This window comes from Equus caballus, chromosome 22, assembly GCF_041296265.1.
Source record: "Equus caballus isolate H_3958 breed thoroughbred chromosome 22, TB-T2T, whole genome shotgun sequence".
Taxonomy (NCBI): domain Eukaryota; kingdom Metazoa; phylum Chordata; class Mammalia; order Perissodactyla; family Equidae; genus Equus; species Equus caballus.
This window is the reverse complement of record NC_091705.1, coordinates 50,556,613-50,584,063: the sequence shown is the minus strand read 5'-3', so window position 1 is coordinate 50,584,063 and position 27,451 is coordinate 50,556,613. Positions and strand designations below refer to the sequence as shown.

The 27,451-nt window shown below is 57.0% G+C and overlaps 3 protein-coding genes across 7 annotated transcripts in view; 1 reads left to right on the top strand and 2 right to left on the bottom strand.

The window, feature by feature from the left end:
* Window positions 1-19,844, top strand: part of ZBTB46 (zinc finger and BTB domain containing 46) — a 71,087-nt gene extending 51,243 nt beyond the window's left edge. For 2 of the 3 annotated variants that reach the window (XM_023626949.2, XM_070247984.1), the window contains exons 4-6: window positions 13,344-13,519; window positions 14,133-14,228; window positions 16,218-19,844. In XM_023626949.2, coding sequence (XP_023482717.2) covers window positions 13,344-13,519; window positions 14,133-14,228; window positions 16,218-16,592 — 647 coding nt within the window. In that variant the 3' untranslated portion in view covers window positions 16,593-19,844. The remainder of the gene's footprint in view (window positions 1-13,343; window positions 13,520-14,132; window positions 14,229-16,217) is intronic. The other variant, XM_023626950.2, reaches the window with a different exon arrangement.
* Window positions 19,845-20,023: 179 nt separating this feature from the next.
* Window positions 20,024-23,730, bottom strand: SLC2A4RG (SLC2A4 regulator). Its single transcript, XM_023626952.1, has 8 exons — window positions 23,419-23,730; window positions 22,999-23,138; window positions 22,017-22,126; window positions 21,343-21,527; window positions 21,168-21,268; window positions 20,885-21,089; window positions 20,709-20,800; window positions 20,024-20,621 (listed from the first exon to the last, which is right to left on the bottom strand). The coding sequence occupies exons 1-8, from the start codon at window positions 23,713-23,715 to the stop codon at window positions 20,510-20,512; spliced, it is 1,242 nt and encodes a 413-aa protein (XP_023482720.1). The 5' UTR covers window positions 23,716-23,730; the 3' UTR covers window positions 20,024-20,509.
* A 589-nt stretch (window positions 23,731-24,319) lies between these two features.
* Window positions 24,320-27,403, bottom strand: LIME1 (Lck interacting transmembrane adaptor 1). Of its 3 annotated transcripts, XM_023626955.2 has the most exons (7): window positions 27,043-27,403; window positions 26,359-26,440; window positions 25,824-25,942; window positions 25,482-25,539; window positions 25,324-25,411; window positions 24,893-25,239; window positions 24,320-24,795 (listed from the first exon to the last, which is right to left on the bottom strand). In XM_023626955.2, the coding sequence occupies exons 2-7, from the start codon at window positions 26,410-26,412 to the stop codon at window positions 24,559-24,561; spliced, it is 903 nt and encodes a 300-aa protein (XP_023482723.1). In that variant the 5' UTR covers window positions 26,413-26,440; window positions 27,043-27,403; the 3' UTR covers window positions 24,320-24,558. The 3 variants fall into 3 exon arrangements, with proteins under 3 accessions (XP_023482723.1, XP_023482725.1, XP_023482724.1); XM_023626957.2 differs by lacking the exon at window positions 26,359-26,440; XM_023626956.2 differs by lacking the exon at window positions 26,359-26,440 and having other exon boundaries at window positions 26,843-27,307.
* Window positions 27,404-27,451: the final 48 nt, after the last annotated feature.

The following is a 27,451-nucleotide window of genomic DNA, read 5'->3' as shown; positions in this document are numbered from 1 at the left end:
ATTACCAAAACTGCTTCTTTTCAGAAAGAGCGCCTTGCGTTTGCTTGTCCACCTCCGTTGGATGTACGGGGTCCGCATCTGCCTGCTCACGCGGAGCAGGTGGTCGTGGACGTGGTCGGTGCTGGGGCCTGGCGGACACTCACCTTTTGCCTAGCAGCAGCTGGGCTCCGGAAGGAAGCAGGTGCCCCTGTCGCCAGGTTCTGGGACAATGGGAGCCGCGCCCTCCAGCAGGGCATGGATGGGTCTCTGGAGAGAGGAGCTTCCCCATCAGTCTGATGCCCATCCCCGCCGACTGTGACGGTGGCCGGGGCGTGGTCCATGTGTGGCCCAGCAGCCTCTGCCTGCCCCGCTCCTTGGCCTTATCTTCATTAAATGAGTTCTGAAGACGGAGAAAGGCTGGGTTTTCAGAGAGGCTTAGGACATTGCTGTCAAGGTGCCCCCTGCCCCAGGCGGGCGGCGTCTCCAGGCCGGTTGGTGCGTGTTGCCCGTCTGCGAGGTCAGCTGCCTCGTGGGTTTATGTCAGTGCCCGTTTGTGTTTGAACGTCATTTCTAGAGAAAAGGAAGCTCTCCCTTTTTTTTCTGTTGGTCACAATGGGATCTCTCGGGGATTATAGATCCAAACCTGGACACACTGTGGCAAAAGGAACACAGGCAACTGCCTGACTTCAAGGTTCTTGCGTGTGTAGGTTCTGAGTTAGCCGGGCTGGGGCGCGAGGCTGCGTGGCTGCTTTTCCTTCATTTGGTCCTCGAGGGGTTCTTTCTGGGCTGGATGGAGTGTGGACCAGGCACAGGAGGCCTGCGTTCTGGGGAGTGTCTCTGTGCTGTCGTGCTGAAGGGCTGTGGTCCATTTCCTCAAACAGGTAGAGGATGTCAGACAGTTACCGTAGTACCCGAAAGAAATAGGTTTGTTCACGGCAGCGTTATTGACAGTAGCCAAGATGTGGGAATGACCTAAGTGTCTGTGATGGATTATGGATAAAGGAGGTGTGGTGTATACACGACAGAATGTTACTCAGCCAAGAAAAAGGATGACATCCGAACATTTACACCAACATGGATGGACCTCGGGGGCCTGTGCTAAGTGAGATGAGTCAGACAGAGAAGGACAAATTCCAAGTGATCATTTATATGTGGATCTAAAAAGCAAGGAAACCGAGCTCAGACACAGAACAGACTGGTGGTTGCAGAGGCAGGCGTGGGGGTGGGAGAAATGGGTCAATTGTTGGTTTGGTTTTTTTAGTTTAAATAAATTGAATTTCTTTTGAAAACAAATGAAAAATAAAGAAATGCTCCTAAAAAAGAAATAGGTTTGTGGTAGATGGCAAAATGATAAAGGATGTAAGAAACATTTTTAGGATAGATAGCCACCCAATTTTGTTCTTACATTTAACATCATGTCCCTTAAAACTATATAGTCATCCGACATAGGAAATTTTCAGCAGATTCATTTAGGTATTGTATCTCTTATATTTAATTGAATTTCTCATTGAAATACTGTGTCTCAGGGATTAATTTCAAAGAGTTTTTTAAAAATTTTATTGATATGTAACATTAATCTTTTTTTCTTTTCTTTTTTTTTTTTTGAGGAAGATTAGCTCTGCGCTAACTACTGACAGTTCTCCTCTTTTTTGCTGAGGAAGCCTGGCCCTGAGCTAACATCCATGCCCATCTTCCTCTACTTTTTTTTTTTGTTTTATATGTGGGATGCCTACCACAGCATGGCGTGCCAAGCGGTGCCATGTCCACACCCGGGATCCGAACTGGCGAACCCCGGGCCGCCGAGAAGCAGAACATGTGAACTTAACCGCTGCGCCACCGGGCTGGCCCCACATTAATCTTTCTTGAACACAGAGAATTGCAATAATAAAAGGGTGGTTCTTTATTTAGGTCTATTTACTGCCACAAAACTTGCTCCATGTCTAAAAATTCATTTTGGACTTCTCATCGTATCTACCATTTTCACAAAATGTGAATAGGTGCCCTCACAAACGTGGGTGTCAGTCATGTGCTGTAGGGGTGTGTGTAGAAATGACGCCTTGTGCTCACTTGGGGATGTTCACGTACCGATTTAAACTGCATTTAAAATGTATAGTACAGTATTGATCATTGTCAGTTTGCCAGTTGCACATAACTTACGTGCTAAGGAAAAGGCATTAATTTGTTTCAAAGAAAATATTTTGCAGAAAACTTTTTGAACTTCCAGCTTCAACCATGACTAGCTTGTCTTGGGCTTACCCTCCAGGCAAAAACTATTTGAAACAGTGGCAAAAAGCCGCCAAACCCGCATATACACATATCCTGGAGAGCAGCTGGTGCAGGTGGGACATGAAGGACCATGGTCCTTGAGAGAAGAGAAGAACACAAAATGACCTGTACTTTCACCCTGGATTTTCTCTGTCATGTTTCTCAAACATTGGAGTGGGAAACAGAGGCCGAGCAGGGAGCAGCAGTGTTATGTGCCAGGGAGATGGACGTTGCCCTTCAGGGCAGCCCAGGTAGCTGGGACTTGAGAAGCAAATCCCTAAAAAAGCAAGAAGCCACAGAGAATGAGCTCCCAAGTTGGCTTACAAAACCCTTCACCTTCCAAGCTCATCACAGAGCAACATCCCAAGAACCCAGCTGACCATACCCTGGGAGGCTGCGGTGCGAGGTGGGGAGGTGCAGCCATGGAGCGCTGCGATGGGGCGGCCAAGCCCAGGCGAGGTCGAGGAGACCGGGGACACCCTGGGCCTCCAGTTGAGACCCCAGAAGGGCCACACCCTGAAGTGAGAGTCACTCCCTGGGAATGAAACCAAGACTGATTTGGACCAGCCCCAAGAAAAGCTGGAATGAAGCTCCACAGGGTCAAGGTAGTCCTCCTGAATCTGTCTGCTTGACAGAAGGAAAACAATGATAAAAACAACCTTAATTGTCTTTAGAAATACTGACATTGCGTGCAGTGTCTCTGCTGTTTCATTCACATGTGGCATTTAATAGAAAGTGACAGTGTCTGCTAAGTAACAGAGCCAAATGAAGAAAGCCCACCAGGTCAGATATTGTAGTTCTCAGACAGGGACTTGAAGATATTGATGACACATTCAAGGAAATGGTGAATGAAATGGATTAAAAGATGGAGAATTTCAAGAGAACTGGAATCTATAAAAAAAGAGTCAAGTGACCATTCTGGAGCTGAAAATACAATATTTGAAATTAAGAATTCATTAGATAGTGCAATAATGGCCTGGATACAATATAAGATAAGGTTAGTGAACTGGAAGGCAGAGCAATGAAAAATATCCATGCTGAAGCTCAGAGAAAAAGAATGGGAAAAAAGCAGAGACACATGGAAGATAGTGAAAATGTTTAATTTATGTGTCATTGGAGTTTCAGAGAAGAGAGGAGAAAAAAATGGAACAGAAGTAATATCCAAAGAGACAGCAGGTGAGAATTTTCCAAAACGGTTGAAAGACATCAGTCTACAGATTCAAGAAGCCCAGTGAACCCGAAGAAGAATGAATACCAAATAGCAACAACAGAAAACAACATCTGGGCACATTGTGGTCACACTGTTGAAAACCAAAGACAGAAAGAAAAATCTTAAAAGCAGCTGGAGAAAAAGAACATTCCTTTCAGAGGAATAAGACTGATGGCTGACTTTTCAGCAGAAACTACAGAAGCCAGATGACAACGAACGACATCTCAGAAGAGCTGCAGAAAGAGCTGCCAACTTCGAAGTCTGTACCCAGCAAAAACATTCTTCGTGCATCAAGGCCGTATGAAGACCCTTTCATGCAGACAAACAGGACAGAGAGAATTCCTTGCCAGCTGACAAGAAGTATGAAAAACCAGCCGTCGGGCTGAAGAAGAATTTTCCCAGACAGAAGAGACTGAAGAAGCACCAGGGTGGGTAACCTTGCAAGTCAGGAAAGGATCTGGATGGTTTAAAGCAACACTGGTCATTTCTGTGGGTTTTTAACAGAAAAAGGAGTGTAATGCATGATGCTGCCAGCACAAAGGTGGGAGGGGAGGCGAGATTGTTGCACAGCTCCTGCATTCTTTGTGAGGTCACGTGAATAGTGACCAAAATAGTAAAGGACAGCTCACAGGCTCATGAAGAGAAAAGTGGAATCAGACTTGATTAGTTTGAAAGAAGGCGAGTGAGGAGGCATACAGGAACGAAACACGTGCAGGACAGAAAGAAGACAAGCAGCAGGACGGTGGCCTACACCAGCTGCATCCGTCCTCTCTTGTGACATGTGCACGGAGCAACCAATATAAAGAAAACGTTTCCAGCCTGCTCTTTAGAAAAGTTTGCTGTTTGTAGGTGACATACTTTATAGGTAAGAACACAGAGAGGTTTAAGGTAAAAAAGACAAACCAGGGAAACACTAAAGAAAGTCGTTAATATTAATGTCACACAGTCGACTTCCAGAAGTGTTGCTCAGGAGGGACACTGCATAATGACGGAAGAGGCAGTTCAGTAGGAAATGTCACAATGCAGAATGTGCATGCTCAGCTTTGAGGTGAATGCAGTAGAAGTGGACAGCACTGAAAGGAGAGAGACAAGCGCACAGTTAGACCTGGGGATGTTTAACACATCTCCTCAGTCATTGATAGAATAGCAGACAGAATATTAGAATGAGGACAGAGAAGATTTGAACACAGTTTTCAAATGTTAAGTTAACCTTGAATTCCTGGAATAAATCCATCTATTCATGAGGTACTATTATTAATTTTTTGTGTGTGTGAGGAAGATTGGTCCTGAGTTAACATTTGTGCCCATCTTCTTCTGTTTTGCATGTGGGATGCCGCCACAGCATGGCTTGACAAGCAGTGCTAGGTCGGCATCCGGGACCCAAACCTGTGAATGCTGGGCCACGAAGCAGAGCACATGAACTTAACCACTACGCCACCAGGCCGGCCCCATATTTGTTTTTTATATCATTGAATTCAACTTGCTATTTGTTTAGGAGTTTTGCCTCTGTGGTCGGAGGGGTTGGCTGATAACACAATTAACCAATTTGAACATTACACCAAACAAGCGCACAGGAAGCGTTTACAGAATAGACCAATCGGGGCTGTAACTCAGGTCTCAACAAATACCAAAGGACTGAAATCATAGTGTGTTCTCTGACCTCAGTGAAATTAAACTTATAAAATCGGTAACAGGAAGATACTAGAATATCCCCAAGTGTTAGGACATCACACAACGTACTGTTAAATGACCCTTGACTGGAAGAGCAGGTCACAGTGGGGATTATATCTTTAACTGAATGACATTGAAAACACAGCATATCAGAACTTGCAGGATACGCATAAGCGGTGTTAAAGGGGAATTTATGGCTCTAGTAGCATTTACTAGAAAAGAAGGAAGGCTCTAACTTTGAGGGTCAAGAAGTGAGGGAAAAAACAGCAAGTTAAACCCAAAGAAAGCAAGAGGAGTAAATAAAGAGTAGATGTCAATGACATAGAAAGTAGACGTACAACAGAAAAATGAACAAAGCCGAATAGCAGTGTGTTGAAAAGATTAATGAAACTAATAAACTCTTATCAAAAGTGATCAATAAAAATAGAGGAAAGTGCCAATTTTCAATGAAAGCTGTTAAAAAGAGATCATTCCTGGGGCCGGCCCCCTGGCTGAGTGGTTGGGTTTGCTCACTCTGCTGCGGCAGCCTGGGGTTTCACCGGTTCGGATCCTGGGTGCGGACATGGCGCCTTGTCGGGCCATGTTGGGGCGGCGTCCCACATGCCACAACTGGAAGGACCCACAACTAAAAATATACAACTATGTGCTGGGGGATTTGAGGAGAGGAAAAAAAAAAAAGCTTGGCAACAGTTGTTAGCTCAGGTGCCGATCTTTAAAAAAAAAAAGATCATTCCTAAGATCCTGCAGAGATTAGAACAATAGAAAGAGAATATTATGAATGACTTCATGCTGATACTTGTGACAAGTTGGAGGAAATGGGCAAATTCCTTGAAAACACAATACCCAATATACCAAAACTGAAGCACAAAGGAGGCCCAGCATGGCACGCGGTCGGCCAGGAGGCAGGGGAGTGAGGGAAGACGGGGCGAGAGCCTGGAAGGGACAGCTGAGGCAGAGTGAGCGGGCTTGGACTGGCTTGTTTGAACAGTCTCGGCTGCTCCGAGGCACAGGGGCCGGCCCTGGCTGTCTGGTCCCAGGGTGGTTAGGGCAGTTAGTGACTCAGAGTGGAGGACTGCATGGTAGAGGGGGTGGGTGCAGGAAAGTTATGTGTTACCTTGGAATTGGCCTGTCCCGGGCTGGGCCGTCCCCCCAGGGTCAGCAAGGCCCCAGATGTCCACGCCTCAGAATGCGGACAGCAAGAGGCCTGTTCTCGGCAGACAGCCCAGGCCATCTGGAAGAGGAAGAGCGTGGAGGACAGGTGTCAGCTGGTAGCAAGACGCACGGAGCTGCAGTAGCTGGCGGGGCAGACTGGCTCAGACTGTGGCGCCTGACGTGGGAGGTGGCCCTGGGGTTCCGTGGCGGATGGTCTTCTCGGTGGTTCTGCCTGCACTGGAGGTCCTCAGGAGGGTGAACATGAATCTTGACTCCAACCTCACGCAAAGCACAAAAATTAATTTAGGATGGACCCTAAGCCTAAGTGTAAAGGCACAAGGTTTCCTAGAAGACGACGTGGGAGAAAGGCATCATGATCACGGTGGTGGGCAAACGTGTCTCAAGCAGTTCAGGAAGAGCTCTAATAATAGAAGTTTGGTAAAGTGGGCTTCATTAAAATTACTAATTTCCTCACTAAAAGACACCATTAGGAGAGTGAAAGGCCAGTCACAGACTAGGGAAAATGTTGGCAATAAACATATCTGACAAAGCACTCATACTCAGCATACATAAAACTAGGAAAACCAAGGGAAAAGCCCACTTAGTAAATAATCAAAAGACTTGAACGCACTTCACAGGAGAAGACGTCCAAATGACCCCCGTTTGGGCTCAGTGCTGCCGTCGTTGCGAAGTGCAGATTCAAGTCACGTTGTGGCGTTTGCACTCCCACCCCTGACGGAGGTGGACGGGACCCGCCGCAGTGCTGTGTCTCGGGGAGATGCAGAGCAGCTGGAGTGCTCATGCACGGCTGGTGGGAACACAAATTGGTGCAGCCACTGTGGGGCTCTGCTCGGCCCTGTCTGCTGAAACCAAACATACGAATACACCGTGGCCCAGAAACTCCTCTCTTCGGTGTACGTCCAACAGAAACGAGAGCCTTGTCTACCAGAAGACGTGCGTGAGAGCCACGTGGGTACCACTGCCTGCCAGGTCCGGTGCACATCAGCCGTGGGACAGGCACTGGTCCTGCAGTCATGCCGCGGATGCAACAGCAAACGAGAGTGCGCCACTGCTCCAGCAGCTGTGTGGGGGCGCTTGCAGACCATGCCGAGTGAACAGAGCCGAACTGAGTGTGAGATCCCACATGTGCAGATACAGCAAATGATGGTGACCAAGGGCAGAGTGGTCACTGCTCAGGGGATGTTGACCAGGAGGGGCCGGGGGCCTCCCATGTGCTGCGAGTGTGCAGCGTCCTGACTGAGGTGGGGGCAGGTGGGTCCTGCATGGGTGCAGATCCACTCCACCGTACACTGAAGGAGTGTGCACTTCGCATTAGGTTAAAGCCTTTTGAAGATAATTTGGATGCATCATAGCTTCACTATCTTCTAACAGAATAGGTGACAGCCTAATAAATTGTAGATAGAGAAACAAAGTATGGCACACGTTTGGATCCATTTCTGAAATTCACTTGAAGGAAGAACAAAAACCTGGGATGGTCTCGTGGTGCAAGACTCGCGTGCCCTTCTGGAGAAGCCCCGTCGCACCCCTGCCACCTGCCAGTCCTGTTTGATTGACTGGTGGTCTCTGGAGTCTTCGATGTGGTCATGAAGTGTTTCTGGACTGTCCGCTTGTATGGTGGATGTTCATGACAGGTCCGGTTCTCCTGCAGTGTGCGGGGGGGCAGACAGGATGGAGGACCCGTGGCCGCGAAGAGCCCAGGTCACGTGTGGTGCCGGGAGACCTCGGGAGGGCTGTGCGCCTCCCGTGGCGGTGGGGCCACTTGTTAGGCCGCACTCCCGAGCAGTGTTCCTGTTGATACGTTTCTGTAAAGTTGTAGCCGGATGTTTCTGAGCTTCATGTTTTCCATAATCCAGTGCCAGCTGCTCAAACCCTGATTCTTGGTTATTCGAGCTCATTGTTTGTCCTGGATACTCGATTCCAGGCCCAAGGGCCCAGTTTCAGGGCAGATGAGTGGAGCGCCTCTGTTTCAATTTAATGATATTTGTGCCTTTTCATGTATTTCAGTTATTCCCTTGCCATGTGGGTTTTCTAGGCTTTATTAGTGCTTATAAGAGTGACACTCTATGATGTGGAGGATTTTTCTAAGATACATGGACCGGAAACCACAAGTTCTAGAAGTGTTGGCTTCTTAACAATAATATTTTGTATTCAGTGCTGTCGACTTGACTCCTACGACCCGGTGTCAGCAGAGGGCGCCCTGCCCGTCTTTCTGCACCATCCTCTCACCATCCTCTCCCCTTCCCACGCTCTATCAGACATGCTCTGCCTCTGTTCATACAGTTTTCGTGGCCAATTTTTTGGAAGTGGCTGGCCGGGTCCGTCTGTCTAGTCTGGAGACTCTGCCGAAAGCCGGAAGCTGTCCACCTGGGTGACCCTGCTAGTGTTTGACATCCGGTGGCAGAGCTTCAACATCACAGCCACACGCAGCCACCACAGTGTGACAACCGACAGACGGGGCTGCGGTTCCCTGACCGGGCCAGGAGCCCGGGCCACGGTGGCGAGAGCGCCGCGTCCTAACCACCAGACCCTCAGGGCTGGCCAGTGTGAAGTTATTTTAATCAAAGTAGCTGATGAAAGTGTCCTTCGGAGATCACAGTACTGTTCACTGAGTGTAGTGGACTTCCGGGTGCCCCCACCCGAAGATAAGTCCATGTCCTCATCCCTGGGACCTGTGACTGTGCCCCTATTTGGAAAAAGGATCTTTGCAGATGAAATCAAGGCTCTCGAGATGAGATCGTCCTGGAATATCAAAGTTGGCCGTAAATCCCATGGCAAGTGTCCTTGTAAGAGACAGAAGAGAAGACGCAGACACAGAGGAGGAGCCTGTGAAGAGGGAGCAGAGGCTGGAGTGATGCCGCCGCAAGGCCAGGAACACCTAGGGCCCCGGGAGCTGTGAGGCAGGAAGGACCCGGTTCTAGGGCCTCCGCAGGGAGCTCGTCCCTTCCCACACCTGAGGACTCCTGCCCCCACAACTGTGAGAGGACAGATTTCTGTTACTTTAAGCCACTAGTTTGTGGTAATTCATTATGGCAGCGACAGGAAGTTAATACATTAAGAAAACACCAAAAGGTATCATCACAGAGTAACTTCAGAAAGTGTGTTTTCAGTGGACCGTCTGCAGCCGCATGTGTCGTGCCCAGCTTAGGCGGGAGGGTCACTAAGGGTGAGTCATTCTCATGTCTGTGCATTCTTAATTGTTTTCCTAGGGAAAAAATACAGCACTTCTGTATGGAGAAAAGTATTTTTTTTAACATGTAGGTCTGAATTGTTAAATACAGAAGACTAGAATATATAATTCAAAATGTTAATTTTCATGTTTATAGCAGAATGGAAACCATGAATAAATACATTCCAAAAAAGTTGTTTTAAGTAAAATAACCTGAAAGCTCCCTCCTTGTCCTCCACCTCCACCTCATAGCAGGTGGCCTGATGGCTCTTTTTGTTGGTAATAGAAAATTGGACTCATCGTGTGGAGGAGACCCTGTGGCCGTGTGGTAGAGGGTGACAGCAGGGCAGGTCCAGGCTGACCTGGCGCTGGGATGGGAGGCTGAGTAAAGAAGAGTGTGAGGTTTTCCTCCTCTGGAGCTGCCAGGTGTGATGGGTGCGGCCGGCTGGGCAGACGTCCCCCAGGCCTCGTGGCCGCATGCCACGTGCTCGTGTCTGCGGCTCTGAGCTTCCTGTGCTCTCGGGCCGTTGGGAGGGCCAAGGGAGTGTGGCCGAGGGAGCAGCCAGTGGGAGAGCAGTTCCACATGTCCCGCTTCTCAGAATTTACCTTTAAGAGCTGATAGATGGAGGCAAATATTCGTTGTAGGAACTTCACTGAGGCATCATTCACAAGGGTGGAAACATGGAAACAGTTTAAATATCCAACCACAAGCTCTCCGTTTAATAAATTATGGGATATTCAAACATTTAAGAACATAAAAGTTAAAATTACAACATGAAAAGCGGTCACAGTGGTAAGTGGAGGATGTTCTATGTAACTGCGTACGTTATAATTTCAATTCTGTAATTTAAAAAATTAGGGGCCAGCCCTGTGGCCAAGGGGTTAAGTTTGCGCGCTCCGCTTCATCGGCCCAGGGTTTCTCTGGTTCGGATCCTGGGCATGGACGTGGCACTGCTGGTCAGGCCACCTTGAGGCAGCATCCCACATGCCACAACTAGAAGGACCCACAACTAAGAATATACAACTGTGCATTGGGGGGATTAGGGGAGAAAAAGCAGAAAAGAAAAAAAAAAAGGAATATTGGCAACAGTTGTTAGCTCAGGTGCCAATCTTTCAAAAAAAAAATTATATGTTTATGCACAGAAAAGAGACTCGAAAGACAGACGTTAAAGTGTCCACGGGCACCATGTGTGATGGGGCCGGGAGGCTTTCTCGTCTCCTGAGTGCCTTCCAGGTTCTCCACAGGGTTCTGGTTTTAGCCTCTTGACCAAGCTGTGCCTCCCTCCCGCCCCCAGCTCCCAGCCACACACACACAGACACACACACACAGACACACACACAGACACACACAGACACAGACACACACACACACACACAGAGACACACACACAGAGACACAGGGACACACACACACACACAGACACACACACAGACACACACACACAGACACACACAGACACACACACACACACACACACACACACACAGAGACACAGGGACACACACACACACACGCGCGCGCACGCCCAGAGTAGAAGCACCTAAAGCCTTTACTTCCTAGAATCCTTTAGAATTCTGAGAGACTTGGTGAGCTCTGTCCTCAGGCGTGGTGGGGAATCCCTTTTATGTGCGTAAAAGCTGTGAGGTGAGCAGGCAGCCGGGCTCTGGGGAGTGGCTGTGAGCTTGGTGAAGTCCACACAGCCCAGTCCTGGCCGTGATAGCCTCACCCTGGTGAAGTTGTCTGGCCAAGTGTGGACACAGGTCACCCCAGGAGGCGTGTCCCTGGTGTGGATTGACTGTCCAGGGGGTCGGGGAGACCCCAGAGTTGAGAGCCCCTGGCGCAGGAGTCTGGACGCAGTTTGTGGCGGATCTCACAGATGGTCTCACTGGAAAATAAGAAATAATCTGGGTCGGGGGCCGGCCCCGTGGCCGAGTGGTTAAGTTCGCGCACTCCACTTCAGCGGCCCAGGGTTTTGCTGGTTCGGATCCTGGGTGCGGACGTGGCACCACTCATCAGACCATGTTGAGGCGGCGTCTCACATAGCACAACCAAAAGGTCCTACAGCTAAAAAATATATACAACTCTGTACTCGGGGGATTTGGGGGAGAAAAGGCAGGAAAAAAAAAGATTGGCAACAGTTGTTAGCTCGGGTGCCAATCTTAAAAAAAAAAAAAAAAAGAATCTGGGTTGCTTGATTGTTTAGACACCTTTTGAGGGTTCTTGAGAGAAGATACATGGCTTATTTAGGACGCAACATGAAATGTTCCGCTCAGTGTTTTCCCTGAATTTAACCAGCATGTGTCAGGAACGGAGGTGCGGGAGCGAGGACCAACTCCACATGCACCCGGCACCTGGGCGTCCGGGCCTGTGAGCTCGGTGTTCCTGCTCTGCACCGTCCCGCTGGCACCACTTCCATGACGATGTGGCCGTGGCTGGGGTCTGAGCCACAGAACGGAGTCGGGGGCCCCTGGGGCAGGCTTCATGGGGATGGTGATGAGGGGTCCCTGCTGTTGTGTGACGCAGCAGGTGGCCCATGGCTAGGGGGACAGAGCTCGACTAAACTGTCTGGTCCTTATTCCAGCAGACTGGCCAGTTCCCTCCAGCGAGAGGGCCCAGGGCTTTCCTCTCCTCCCCACACCCTGTAACTCTGTGGCGTTTGTTTTCTTACCTGCCTTCCTTGCAGGGCCTCCAGGGGCAGCTGTGACCGTGGCCAGGGCCTGCCACGCATGGCCATTTGCTGTGTTCTGAGGGCGTGGAGAGAGGCGGCTCTGGCCTGGCCAGGTGTGCCCCTCCTGCTGGTGTTTGTTCTGGCAGCCTGCCTCTGACCAGGTCCAGTGTTTCTGACTACCGGGACCTGTGTCCTGTCTTCCAGGTGCTTGTGCCGATACACAGCCTGCAGAGTGCCCCCTGTACCCCTCCAGGTTGTGGGGTGGCGTGAGGGCCCAGCAGCTGCATCCAGACCCTGAAGGACAGTGTCTGTCACCTGGGCCCCTCACGCGGTAGGACTCAGCTGCCCCCAGCAATCCTGGTGAAGTCTAGGATGACTGACCCCAGGGCCTTTTGGGTTCTAGGTACTGGATGAGTGCCCTGCAGGCTCCAGACGGGGTGCCCGTGGTGTCTGTGAGTGCTCAGTGCAAAGGGTGCCCCTTGGGGTGAGCTGTCCCAGGGGCCAGTGGGGCCCTGCACAGTGAGGCTCACACCACGGGACCCAAACCCCCGACCGCCACCGAGAGACTACCTGGAATGTGGGACAAGACGCCTCCAAGGGTGTGGCCGAATCCTGATGTGCAATGTGGCTGCAGCCATGAGGCCCAGCTGGCCACAGGGGTGACCACTCGGGGGCCCGTGGCATCGTCCTTGAACTGTGGAAGGGAGGGAACTTGGTGGACGAGCCACGCCTCACAGAGGCCGCTCCCCACTCTCGTGGTGCGTTTGGGGCTGAGCCGGCCTCGCACGCGCTGTGGCTCACGGTGTGGCAGGCTGTACCTCTGCCTGGGCATCCACGGGCCCGGCGCTGGCGTGTGGGTGGTTGGCTGGGGCAGCTGAGTGCCACCGGCTCCTGGGCACTGTTGGTCTGTGGCTGTGGGCAGAGCTGCAGGTTCGGGTGCTCTCTGGTCTCACCTGTTTTCTACTTGTGTTTTTCTGTTGTGATTCTGTGTGTGGCCGTCACTGTGTTTTAGAGGCTGGTGTGTACACTGGGCTGTCTGAGGAAATGTACTCTCTTAAAAAGGGGAAGCGGTGGCCTCTGGCCTTGGCCCAGGCCTGTCCGGTCCTCTGACACCAAACCTCACAAGCAAAGCCCTTTGCTCTGGTTGCTGCTGGCCGCGGTGGGCGGCCTGCACAGGGCCTCGCGGTGACTCCTGTCCGCTCTCTTTCAGTCAACGAGTTCACGGTGATCAGGAAGAAGTTCAAGTGCCCCTACTGCAGCTTCTCGGCCATGCACCAGTGCATCCTCAAGCGACACATGCGCTCGCACACCGGCGAGCGGCCCTACCCCTGCGAGATCTGCGGGAAGAAGTTCACGCGGCGCGAGCACATGAAGCGGCACACGCTGGTGAGCGCGGGCAGGGGGCATGGGTCAGCGTGGGGTCAGAGCTGGGTCATCGCAGGGTCAGTGTGGGGTCCGTATCACAGGGACGGCACAGGGCTCAGCCGGGGTCAGCACAGGGCTCACTGGTGTGGGGGGAGTTGGCATGGGGTTAGTATGGGGCTAACACAGAGGTCAGCATGGGGTCCTCATGGGGTCGGCCAGGGCACGCTCTGCACTGGGCTGAGGTGTCCAGGCACGTGGGATGGGGGCATGAGGTGTCCAGAATGCCCTGGAAGCCCTGAAGTGGAGTCCACTCTGTGGTGGGAAGACCCAGTGAGCAGGGGGAGCCGCCCCGACCCGTGTGTCCCTCTGCACAGGCTCCACCCCCCGGGTCTGGGTGCAGAAGGCAGGTGGGCCACATCACCCCCAGCCCCAGCTCTTGGGTTTCCCTCTGGGATCCCCTCTGCTCCAGTGTGGTCTTGGCAAGTACTTCCTCCTCTGCTGGGACCTCCCTCTCAGACCCCCGGTGCTACCATGAGGTCACTTCTCTGAGCTCCCGCCCTGCAGTCGCAGGGACCCCAGCCCTGCTCCCCACTGACCCTTGTTAGGTGTCTGATGGCCTGTCTCTCGCTCACAGTCATCAGGTGGCAGGAGAGATGGATGGACTTGCTTGGCCACCATGGGAAAGGTCATCCTTGAAACAGGGATACAGATTCGCCAAAAGAAAAACAGGGTGAGGGTCCCCCTTGGGTGGCTGAGATAAACCAGGAAGGCTGGGCAGCTCGGAGTCAAGGGGCTGGACTGTGGCCACATGTGGTGACAGAGCCCCTCTTGGACACACACTTGAGGTGGGATGCAGGGCCAAAGGGGGCTGGCTTGGTCTTGCAGTGGTTTAAGCAGGAGGCAGTGGAGGCCGCTCTGGGCTTGTAGCTGCCTGGCACCCTCAGCATGTGCTGTGGGGGCAGGGGACAGGACTTTGGGTGGTTTTATGAGTTTGGGAATCTCAGGAGTATTGGGAGTTGTCTGCGGGGTGTGCAGGCTTGGCCAGACCCCTGCAGCATGCTGACCTGCTGACCGTCAGGAGCAGACCCACCAGGAGGTGTGGGAAGGTGAGACCAGCCAGGCCTGTCTGGAGCAGCCCTGTCGTGATGGCAAGGATGGCCTGGGCATGCCCGGGCACAACGGTGAAAGTCTGGGAGGGGCCAAGGCGAGACCCTCAGGCTTGGCCCCTGTCAGGGTGAGCCCCAAACGCCTGTCCATGCGCTGAGCAGAGCCCGCTGCCTGTCCCCCACCCGCATGTGAGGGGCCCTGTCTCGCCTTGGGGTGCCGTCCAGGTTCGGCTCTTGTTGGATCCTCCAGTCTGTTCTCTATATTGGGTAATCGTAGCTGGTCATTTGTTTTGCTTTTCCAGCCCAGTTGGGACCCTTATTTGGGGAGTTCCCTTGGGGTCAGGTCGAAAACCTGGAGGAAGAGACAGCCCTTGGAGTCGGGGCCTAGCCCAGCTGAATAAGAGATGCCCATGTCCCCCTGGCTGGCCCCATGGGCCCCAGCCTTTGAGTGTCCCCAGTAGCCACAGGAGGCAGGCCGTGGGCTTCCCGTTTCTCTTCATGTCTCCCATGCAGGGGGTCAAGCAGAGGAGGCAAGGGGAGCCCTGGGTGTGGAGAGGCAGGTCTGCGGAGCTGGGAGCACCAGCTCGACCACACGGTGACTTGAGAATGGCTTTTTCTCTAGTTGTCCATCAGCATCCCCTTAATCCAAGTAGGAAACCGTAGAGACTTATTTTACCAAATGACTGACAGAAATGTGGAGGGTATGTACGCCTGTGCCCCTTGTTTCTCTTCCAGGAGAATTGTATCTTGTTTGTTACACAAGTGCTGGAAAGTCGTTGCAACAGCGATGTGGGTAGCCGCATCTTTCTTTAGCAGAACTGTTCACTTTGGATGGGGCAGGATTTTTATCCTGGATTCATGGTTGGGCTACAGGAAGGGTCATAAATCCCTGAAGATGTTGTGACTACGTGGGAGGGCTTGCCTTTTTCTGAGGAGGGGATCGTACTTTCCCCTTTAATTTCTTGGGGGTCACTGAGCCCCAGTGCAGCAGGCAGCATCGAGGCATCACCTTGTTCCTGCCAGTGGCGGCAGAGCTGTCAGGGCTGGGTCTGGACTGTGGGTCTCTGGGCCTTGGTTGCCATGGCGCCTGCATCCTTCCTCTCTCTGCCTTCCATTTGCCTGTTCGGATGTATTCCCAGCCGTCTGGTCCTGACCAGAGGCTCCTGCGACTCCTGAGTCGCTGGCGGATGTCCTGGTGGCCCCTGGCTCCCTTGCCTGGGAGCCCCAGGCCTCAGGGGCCTCAGCAGCAGCCCCACTGCCCAGCCTCGCTTTGCCTGCTCACCCAGCGCACTGTCACTGTCCCTGCTGCTTGGCCTGGAGTTTTTGTTCTTTTGTGTGTGTGTGGGGTAGGGAGGGGTCAAGGAAACCCTGGGTTTAAAATATAGCAAACAAAAAAGACCCAGCAAGGGTCCCCGGGACCGAGTCATTTGAGTTCCATTTCTAGAGTCAGAACCTGTGGGGCAGCACCTGGCAACAAATGGCTGAGCAGTGGGTCTTCACGGTGCAGGGTTTTCAGAGGGATGCGGCTGGGAGGACGCAAGTTCATCCGGGTCTGTGGGACCCGTCCCGCACTGACCGCCCCTCCCCCTGCACTGACTGTCCGTCCCCTGCAGGTCCACAGCAAGGACAAGAAGTACGTTTGCAAGCTGTGCAGTCGTGTGTTCATGTCGGCCGCCAGCGTGGGCATCAAGCACGGGTCCCGCCGCCACGGCGTGTGTGCCGACTGCGCGGGCCGTGGTGTGGCTGGAGCCCTGGACGGTGGTGGCGCCGAGGGCTCCCCCGAGCTGTTCACAGGTGACGGGCCCTACCTGGAGGACACCGAGGACCCACGTGGGGAGGCCGAGGAGGAGCTGGGTGAGGATGAGGACGACGTGGGCCTGGCCCCCGAGGACGCGCTGCTGGGGGATGACAAGGATGACGAGGACTCGCCACGGGGACCCCGCAGCCCGTCTGGGGGTCCCGACAAGGACTTCGCCTGGATCTCCTAGGCCCCCCACTGTGTGTGCATCCTCAGGGGTCCTCACTCGCCTGACAGGGCCATGCTGACCCCCCACAGCCCCTCCTCTGGGTCCCTTCTATTTTGCTCCGGCCCCCAGACTCACACAGAAGCCAGCCCTGTGGGCTCAGAGGCAGGTGCAACCCCAGCTCCCGGGGGGGCCCTGGGACCCAACATGAAGTGGGCGTGCAGGGTGCGTTTGAGCACAGGGAGGGCGTGTGCTCCCACAGTCCCAGGGACAGATAGGGGTCCCTGGCAGGTGCATGTGGGTGGTGTATCAGAGGAGCCCGTGTGGCCCGCCTGGCCTCTGGACGCAGGGAGGCCCAGTGGCCAGTTCAGGGCCAGCGCTGGTTGGGGTCACGAGTGCGGCCCCCGAGCGCAGCCTCCGAGGCCACAGGTCCAAGAGACGTTGAGGAGAGTTTGCTATACCCGAGTCCTGGCGTCCAGTGCTCGAGTCCACCCTCCTCCCTCCCTTCTGCCCTCCCCTCCATCCCCCCTTCTCAGCAGCCTGGTCACTGCCTGTGGCCACTGCTGCTTCCTGCCCTCGTGGCTCTGCCCCGTTGTGCAGCCTGCAGAATTCAGGCCTGTGTACAGAAAGCCACGGCCCACCTGCCTCGGGACTTTGGTGCTCTACACAAAACAGCTGCAGAGGCCCCTGCTGCAGCCGAGCGCTCCCAGGTGCTATCTTCGGGGGGAGGCGGCAGCGTGGGGACTGAAGCACCCGCTCCTCCCAGGCAGGGCTCCGTGCTCCCACTGCAGGCCACTTGGGGTCCCTTTGGGGGGCCTCGGCTCTTTGTTCTGTGTGCACTTCCTTGGAGAGCCGGGGGCTGGCCTTGTCCCCTCAGCTCTGCCGTCCCGTCGCGCCCAGGCCGCTCCTGCTGACCTCCTGGGTGCGCTTGCCTTTGTCGCTGCTAACACTGGAGGTGGTATTCAACTGCCGCGTGCTGCTCACTCCCTGGCGGGTAACCAAACTTCTTGAGTAGAGACTTTGAGGTAGTTACATAGTTACTTTGTTTGGCATTATTTTTCTCACTTGAGGAAACAGAGTCGTCATTCTTTCGGCTTGTTGTCACGTCCCCCTGCTGTCTTTTTGGACGAGCCCACGACCCACTCGCCCTCTTTTTTCTGCCAGTGGGCCAGCATCACCCTGTGAGGATGCCCCTCACTGCTGTCCGCCTCCTTGTTAAGGCCATCCCTGATGACACTCCTTACTAAGACATTCCGTCTCCTTCTCCCACCCTGCCCACTCGGCGCGAGGACCCCCTCAGGATGCTGAGCTGGGGCCTCACTGGAGAGACAGCCTTTCATTTTCTCTTTTTCCACAGACTGTGAGCCAAATGGCTTTTACCAAGTTTTTCATTGTGTCACATCTACTCTCTCTGGGTGGAAAAAGGGAAATCCCACAAAACAAACCCTAACTTAGGTTCCGCTGGTGGCCTGGCGCACATGCCCCCAGTAGCACGCGGGGTGCCAGCCTCCCTGGCTGCCTGTGTGCACGCACGGCCGGTGCTGTCCTTGAAGCCTGCGCCTGGGGAGAAGCCACAGCTTTGTTTTTATTACGATCAGCCGCTGTTTCTCTTGGTGAGAAGGCGGTGCTCTTGACAGAGCTGTCGTCTGGCTTGCCTGCACCCACATCTCTCAGCCGGGGAGGCTGTGAGCACCTCAGCACTGGTGGCTTCAGAGAAAAGCCCGCGATCCTCCCCAACTCCCTCGGGGGCAGGGCGGACTGCAGGCTGCTTCTGCTGAGGCCAGTGCAGGGCGGAGGATCGGAAGGGGGCTCGGGGACATACTTCCCTTTCTGCCTTCCCCAGGGGGCCCGCCCGGCAGGGCTCAGAACTGTGTCCCCTCCCACTTTCTAAGCCCTTTTGTAAACAGACTGACTTTCTTATAAAATGCATTTGGAAACCAGACCTTTGTTACCAACAAGTGTCTCTGGATTTTTTACCGGTCCCACCTCTCAGGCTGCCCTGCCCACGTCCCGGCCACCTCTTCCTCCGCACTCAGGACATCCTGCTCTTTGTGACCAACGCGCTCCCGCTCTGCACTGCCCTCACTGGCCTTTTTAGGGGTTCGCTGTCAGTGCCACAGGGCGTTTTCCTCCTTAAAACCAATACTGTACTGAAAACCAAGGGTCCCGTGTCCTGTCCCACAGGTTCCCCAGGCGTCTGCTGTGTGGCAGGTTCATTATTCTCGTGTGCGGTTTCTGATCGGAGAGTGTTGGATTTCAGAGATGGAGATGAACACATCACCTCTCGGGAGGCGTGGAGGAAAAAGACGCGTAATGAGGCTTTTTTTTATGTGACTGATCTTTTTTTTTTAATCAATGTTGAAACTAATAAATATTTTTTTACGAAGAGGAAAAACTGTGTAGATTACATTTCACATTTTGTACTTTTCCGTTTATGTCTGCCTGTATTTTGGTGTTGGCAACGCCACAAATGGAACAGTCACTTGGGTGGTGAGTTCTTGGGGTGGGGGTGGGGCAAGGAAACCACGACTTTCGTGTCAAGCTCTGGATCCTGACCAGGTTGTATGTTTGACTCTGGGTCTGGGGAGCAGTCACAACACTGCCAGGACTCAAGAGGGACCTTTATTTACTCAAGAGACACAGCTACTGCTTCCAACTTTGCACATCTTGCTTTTTAAAAAAGAAAACTCTGAGAAAATGCAAAAACTGGAACTTTTTGCAATATTATGAAAGATAATCTTATTTTTGCTCATTCTGTGACATGTGCACCTCTTAAGAAAGCCATACTGAATGGTGGTGGTTTTAATTTTTTAGATCCTCTGTTGTGTTTTGTATGCAGCCCTTTTAGAACTCTGTGTGGTGAGGGTGCTGTATGTGCTTTTCTTAAATATTTATTTTTTCAACATGCTTTCAACCTGTCAACAAAAACAAAACAGACAAAAAAGGGGCAGTGTTTGAAGATTGTTGATTTTTTCTGGGGATAAGCTATATTATATCGACTTTATATTAATTGTTATAAACCTGTGTTTGTACTGGAGATGTGTTTAACATTTGGGGGAGAAGGTTTTCGTATTGGTTGGTGGGAAATCACAGCTCTGCTGTCTGCTTCTCTGTAGCCATAGGACAGGTCATCAGTACTTTCTCTAGTGGTCTTGCGGTTTCTCGTCGGCCTGGGCACGCTCTGGGCCTGCCTGTGGGTTTCCTTTCTGTGATGGGGTTAGCTTAGACATTCTTGCAAAGTGATCACTTTCAATAAATTCGGAAATTGCTGCTCAAGCAGACGCCTTCTGTGTTTCAGTGTCCCCTCCTCTGGCCTCACCCTGGGTAGAGGTGGCCAGAGAGTGACCCCCAGCCCTTTGTGGCCTGATGCCGGCCTCCCTGGCCCACCTGCCCACCACCCTACCTGTGGCAGGCCCCTACTTCCATGCCCTTCCCCCCCAGGAGGCAGACCCAGCTTCTGGAAAAAACTCAAATCTTTAATTTTTCTCCTCGCCTGGTGGAGCCCAGACGCGAGACACCTGAGCTTTGAAAACGCGGCACAAACGTAGAGCCATCAGGTTAAGTGCGGGCAGGGGAGGCCTTCCCTGATACCCCTCAAAGTGCATCAAGGACCGGACCCCGTGTGGCCCAGAAGCCAGGCCCTTCAGCACCCTGACAAGTCCACCAGCTGAGAGGCGGGGAGGGTGGGCCCCCTCCCAAGGGTCCTGGGGCCAAGGGGGCAGCCGTGGGGTTTGGCTTTAGTGCAAAAGGCTGGTTTCTTCAGAGGCACTTTGAGTGATGGGACCCCCCTCCACCTCTGGGGCTCCAGGGTCACCGGCTACCCCCTACATTAAAAAGTAGACTCTGCGGCTAGGAGAGGCCCCTGGCTGGGGGGTGGGTAGCTTATTTTCCCCTTTAAAAAGCCCTGCCGGGTGGCGGGCAGTGGCACCAGGGTGGTGGGCTCAGTCCAGGAAGCGCTGGCACGCCTTCTTCCAGCGGCAGGCCGTGCACCACAGGTCCCGGTGGTCCATGCCATACACTTTCCGGCACTTCTTGGCATCACCTCGGGGCTTCCTTGGGGGACACATGGGGGTCATGGGACGCTGTCAGGCCAGGACCCTCCCTGCCTGGCGCCTGCCCCAGTCCTCCACACACACGCACCTCGGGTTGGCACCGAGCTTGGTGGGCAGGGCGGGCACGCAGGCCCTGACTGTGGTGGGTGGTGGCTCCAGGCGGACGGGTGCCAGGCAGCCCTGAAAGGAGACACAGCTGTGGCCTCACTTCCTTCTGGGGCGCCCTGAGCACCGACCCCAGCTGCTGCCTGTGGCTTCCCCCACCTGGTAGGCGTGGTCACGGTGCCACACGTGGGGGCGGGCCAGGGGCTCTGGCAGCTCTAGGCTAGGGAAGGCAGGTGGTGCGGAGGCTATGGGGGATGCTGGGCTCAGGCTGGCCAGCCCACGGGTCAGTGTGTCCACACCAGCGTCCAGCTCCGTGTAGTAAAAGTCCTCCTCGCCATCGCTCTGCTCCGCCTCCGCCTGCCGCCTGCTGGGGACATGGCGGGGGGGAGCTGAAGCGGTGGCCCGCCTGGCCCGCCCCCCCAACCTGCCAGCCCCACCGCACCCCAGGTGCACCAGGCGGATGTGTCTCTGCATCCCGGAGGCCGTGCTCAGCACCTTCCCACAGCGCTTCCACAGACACTGGAACAGCACCTGCGCCGAGCTCTGGGCGACAAGGGCCAGTGGTCAGGCTAGGCCACCCATGTGCATCCCATCCTGAGGGCTGCCCCCAGGCTCACCTTCCTCTTCCTCGGGGCAGGCTCCCCAAACAGGAAGTGGGCTGCCTCGAGGGGCAGCGGGGGCGATGGGGTGGACGGAGAGGACTGGTCGCTGGCCAGATCCCAGCCCCAGTCCCCACTGCTGCTGCTGCTGCAGCTGCCTGGCGGCCGCACCAGGACCTCCTTCCAGGGCTCCGCGCCAGCCTCTGTGGGGACACACCAGCGCTGGGGTCAGGACTGCAGCTCAGGCTCAGGCTGCTCTGCAGGAACTGCCAGCTGCAAGTCCCTTAACGCTGAGACTCCACCTGTCTCTCTGTTCACAGGTGAGCTCGGTGGGCAGAGCCTCCTGGAGAAGGCAAGTGACCAGGAGGAGCCGGCCCCAGCAGCAGGGGACTAGCCTCCCCAATACAGGGAAAGATAATCAGAGAAGTTCTCTGTGGAGAGATGCCTGCGAGATGGAGATGTGTGAACAGATCACAGGGCCCACAGGTCTGGGGCACTGTGGCTTGGCCTCTGTGAGCGGCACTGGGGTCCAGATGTCTGTTTTAGGCCTCAAGAGGTGTGTTTAGAAGGTGGTGTTCCAGGTGAGGGGGCTCTGCTTGCCCCACAGGGGCTCACCCACTGTAGGGTTCTGGAGAGACAGTGGTCCTGGGCCCTGCCCCAACCCCTACCCCATGCCAGGCTCTAAGTCTCACCTGTGCTGAAGGCTGCAGCTGGGGCCCCCAGCAGGAGGGGGCTGGTGGACAGGCTTGTGAGGGCTGCCGCAGCCATGACCTCGTCCAGCCTGGCTTTTCCTGGGGGGGTTCTGGAGGAGATGGGGGCGGGGCACGGGTGGGGCCCAGCAAGTACTCCAGGCCCCTCCCCTGACCCAGCATACACACACACGTGCAGGCCTGGGCACGTGTGTGTGTACCAGGCTCCCTCACTCCAGGAGCTGGGCGGGAGGCCCAGCTCCACCCCCAGCTCAGATTGCAGAGCCCCAAATCTCCAGGAACCACCAGGAACAGGGCCTGGGTTGGGGCCTACCCGAAGCCTGACTTCTCTGCTGCCTGGGCTTTGTTCCTCAGTGGCTCCTTCAGACCCTGGTGCTGGACAGGGGTCTGAGGCCCCACTGATGGGGCCAGGCCAGGCCCGGCCCCCCCCTCCCCATCACACATTAACCAGGGTTGCACAACAGCAGCTGTGGGCCTACCGCCAGGCTGGGAGGGCGGGAGCAGCCAGCAGCTAGCAGCAGCCAGGGGAGACGGGCTTGAAGCACACGCGGGTCCTGGGGCCCCAGGCGGCCAGGCCAGAGCCCGCCCCCGCCTGCGCAGCTAGCCCGGTATCCGGCACCCAGGCAGGTTTCACGGCCAGGCTGGGGAGATGGCGGTCAGAAGTCCAAGGATTCCTGGACAGTCGACCCCCTAGCCGGCCGCGCAGCCTCTTCTGCACAGAAACTGACAACAGCTCCCTCCCAGATCTGCTCTCTGGCCCCAGGATTTGTGGGAAACAAGGATATTAACATATTGACCATTTCTCCTCAACTTCTGGGCTGGAGAGCTGGAAGGAGCAGAAACCCAGTTGGGACCCTGACCCGCCCCTCACCGAGGCCCGCCGTGGGGGGATCGGGAGGCACGTGCCCGCGCCGCCCCCACCCCCGCATACACCGGCGCACGTGTGCGCACTGCACCGGCTCACCTCTGCGCTGGCACCGGGATGTGCGCCGACGGCGTCGGAGGCCCCGCCGCCCCCGCCCACGTCCCCGAGGCCCCTAGGTCCGCGGCCCGCGGCTCCGGCGCGAACTCCAAGCCTGCAAAGCCGCCGCCCCCGGGAAGGCCCTGTGGACCGGGCCAGCTCAGCGGGGGCGGCGGTCCGGAACCCCCTACCCCCGCCCAGGATCCGCTCGGTACGCCCCGCCCGCTGCGGCCAGCGCGGCCCCGGCCCCGCCCCCGGCCCCGCGCGGCGGGAAGCGCTCCCGGAGCCCGGCTTGGGCCCCCGGGCCCCACGGACACGCGCGGACCGGCGCGACTCCCCCCTGCCCCGCCCCGCCCCCGGAGTCCGAGCAGCCCCGACGCCATATTCGCGGCTGCAGCTCGGTCGGCCCCCCGCGCCCGGTACCTGCGGCGGCGCGGACACCGGCACGGGGGCGGCCGCGGGGTCCCGGCCTGCGGCGCGGGGCGGGGGGCGCCCGCAGCCTGGACCGGGCGCCGGCGGGCGCTCGGCCTCCATGGCCGGCCGGCCGGGCGCCAGGCTGCAGCGGCGAGGGCGGACGCTCGGACGCGGCCCCGGGCCGGGCCGGGCCGGGCTGGCCGGGCCGCGACCCCCGCCCTGGATCGGCCGCCGCCCGCGCCGCGCGGCCCGCAGGCTGCCGGCCGGCCCCGCCCCTCCGCGCGCCCCGCCCCGGCGCGCGCCCATTGGCCCGCGCGCGGTATCAACATTCCGAGGGGGCCCGGCCGGCCGCGCCCCGATTGGCCTGCGCCCCGCGGCCCCGCCCCTCCGGCCCCGCCCCGGGCGGCTGCTCCCGCGCGGCCGAGGAAGCGGCCGAGGAAGGGGCCCAGCCCCCCCGCCCGGCCGAGCCCGGTACCCGCGCGCCCCCGCGCCCCCGCCGCCCGGCGGCCGCTTCCTCGCGGCGTGGCGGCCCGGGAAGGGGCCGCGTCCGCTTGGCGGGCTTCCCGGGAGCAGGTTATTCTTTAACGCACGACTGCCCACTCCCCCGCCTTACGTAACTGCGGGGCTGGCGGCGGAGCCCTCCCTCGGCCTTCAGGCCCCAAGTCCCACCCTGGGGCGGCACTGCCCCGCAGGACCGACGGCCAGGGAACCGCCTCCCGCCCTCGCCGCCCTCCCGACAGCCTTCTGAGCCTGACCGGCCGGCACGGCCTCGGTTGGCAGGGCCCCGGCCCCCCGGCCGGAGAAAGCTTGTCCCGAGGCCAGGGAGATGCCTTTCCTCCTTCCAGACAGCAGCCCCCCTCCCCTCCAACCCCGCCAGGCTTTAGGAGAAGAGGAGGCTGTGAGGCAGGGCTGCGTTCCTCCTCCGCGCAGGGGATTTATTGAGACGCTGGCCCGGAGAGGCCACGCAGCCAAGGCCCCGGGGCCCTCAGGCTGGCAGCCCTGGGATCTGGAACTTGTGCTGTGGGCTGTGGGGCGGGTGGAGGAAGGAACATTTGCGCTTGGTGCTGGGGGCAGGGAGCAATTGGAGAGCCCTCCACGGTCTGGGGCAGGCAGCCAGGGGCCTGTGTGCCCTGCACGTGTCCACTCGTGCTAATAGCCAGAGCTGGGCGGCTGCAGGCGCTCAGGGGCCCCCATCTCCTGGATGCTTTCATACACGTTTTCCAGAAGGCTGTTGTCCACGCCTCGGCCCCTCAGTGGGAGGGCCTCATAGGCCCGGTCACTCCCCAGAACCAGAATCGCACCCCTGCCCTTGGGGTCCGGCTGGTCTATGACAGGTCCTGGGCTCCTCCTTTTAGGCTTGTTAACCTTGGAGTACAGGATGTCCACCTGGAAATAGGAAGCCGACCCAGAGAGGGGTCAGCACCATCCACTCTGCCAAGGATCTGCCCAGTCCCACCCCCCTCCCTGGCCCCCTCCATTTTACCTCAGCAGCTGGGATCACCTGGGCCTTCCTCTGCTCCAGGGCTTGGGGGCCTGGACCTGTTCCCTGGAGCTTCTGGATGCAACCATACTCAGCCACCACGGGTCTGACCTCAGGCCCAGGCCTGGCACAGCTGCTGGTCAGTCGTGCCCCTGCCCACACCACAGGGTTGGCTGCCAGGCTGGCCCTGGGAATCGAAGCCAGCCCCACGTTGGAATAGGTGGCCTCGGGGCTGATGGAGGGTGCTTGGGGCAGCTCCCGGTGTGAGAAGGCTGCTGGAGGCCTGATGGTGCCTCTGGACTCCTCCAGCCATTGTGGGCGCAGGAAATCCATGCTGGCAGGCCGCAGGGCTGGGGGTGGGGTCAGGGGATAGGTCAAGGTGCCATGCAGTAAGCCCCTCCCGCCACCGGGCTGCCCCTTCTCACTCAGCTCACCTCTGCTGCCACGAGGGCCCCCGTGCAGCTCATGCAGTCTGGTGTCCGACTTGCTGAGGGAGCAGAGGTGGGGTCGTCTCAGCAGTGACTGGGGGCAAGGAAGGCTGGTCGGTCCCTTGCTGGCCCCTCCCTGGCCCCGGGGACAGCCTGGCACTCACCACTTCAGCCCGCATCACACTGCCCTGCAGGCGGGCCTGCTGCCTCTGTGTCTGCTTCCTGAGGGCAGGAGGGGCGTCAGGCCAAGGAGCAGACGTGGGGGTGGGGGGGTGTCAGGCCAAGGAGCAGATGTGGGGGTGGGGGGGGTGTCAGGCCAAGGAGCACATGTGGGGGTGGGGGTTGTCAGGCCAAGGAGCAGACAGGGGAAGGGGTGCCAGCCTCTGGTCCAAGCCCAGGAGGGAGGCGGGGCAGAGAGCTGGATGGGACCTGCCTGAAGTCCCACCCGCTCTGGTCCCAGAGCTGAGCCAGGCCCCACGGGAAACCTAGGCCAGGGGTGGACATACCTGCGGCAGGCTGCGCACAGCGCCCACAGCAAGAGGAGCAGGGCAAGGCACCCCAGGACCCAGAGGGCAGGAGGGGCTGCGGGCACCTGTGGCCCCATCCTGTGAAGCTGAGGACTGGCCTGGGGGCAGAAGACAGGGGTGCTGGGGCAGACTGAGGGACTGGAGCCCACCTGGCAGCCCCACTGCTGTACCTCATGCTGCCGGGCGGTCTCCTCCCCTTGGGCACACTGACTCAGCACACAGGAAACCCCAAGGCTCCACAGCCCCTCCCCCTACAGACACCACAAGGACACAGCCTCAGCGCCCACCCTCTGGGTGGGGGCTCCTGGTGGTGTGAGGAGGTGTGCTTTGCCTGGCCCTACGAGTACCCAGGTCAGCAAGGATGACCCAGGTGACGGCTGAGCATGGCCAGTGAGGAGGGGCAGGGCAGCTGTGACCAGGCCCAGGCCCTGCTGTGATCGCTACAGCCCAAACCTGAGACCTGGGGAAGCCCCTGAGGTCACACCCCTGGGCCTGCGAGCCACAGGCCGCTCACCTGTGGCCCTGCCCTGCCCAGGCATGGGCCTTGTCTCGGGTGATGCCCATCCATCCTCTACAGAGCTTGGCCCCTTGGGGAGCTGGAAAGGGGGAGCAGGCAGAAGGGGCTGTTCTGGGCACTGACCGCCCCCACCCCACCTCTCCCTGGCTCCCTACCCCGCACCTCCAACGGTCCCTGCCCCTGGACCTGTCTGCTTCCTGAGGCCTCAGCAGAACTGCTGGGGTGGGAGTCTACTGCACAATCAGCACAGCCTTTAGTCCAGCAGCAGAAACGGCGGGTGGGGTCTCTGGAGGTGGGGCCCGTCCACTCAGGCCCAGGGAGTGGGCTTCCTTCACAGAGGGCCCAGGCTGGCTAACCTGGTCCCAGCCCAGGTCCCAGTGTACTGACCTGATAGGGCCTAGTCCTCCCAGAGCCCAGCCCTCAGCTGCCCTCAGGAGGGGCCTGGGGACCTGGTCAGGCTGGAAGCCGGAGCAGGACTTACCCAGGCCAAAGGCGTGGTGGCACCTCCTCAGCCCCTGGGGTCGGCCAGGCAGCTCGGGTACCTTGAACGGCACCTTCATGCAGCCCTCAGCGAGCTCCCCCCTCACTTCCTGCCCATGCAGCTTGCTGCATCTCCCCACGCAGCAGCTCACCCCCTGCTGCAGCTGCTCCCAGGAGAGCCACTGCCTCGGCCTCACCCACCTGCTGTGGCCCCCGCCTGGGGTCTAGACGTTACTGGTGGGTGTGAGCTGCGAGCTGGCACTGTTCCGAGACTAACTCACGTCGTCTCCACCCACGGTGAGGGGGGCTCGAGCTGGTGAGGAGACAGGCCCAGCACACATGGGAACTGGGCGGTCTCATGGCCGCCGAGTGTTGGGGCTAAACCCAGGCTCACGGGCTCCCAACCCACGCCACCCAGGTCCTCCTGCCTCCTTAACAGCACTCCCCAAGGCCTGCTGCGGTTCACAGTCTCCTCCCACCACTGCAGCACCGCGCTCCACCCATTTCTGGGTGTCAGGCAACATGTGGGGCACCTTGGGCTCTGACCGCCTCATCTGGGAGAGCAGGGAGAATGCCAGTCCTCCTGGGCCTTCTGCCTCTGGGCAGGGGG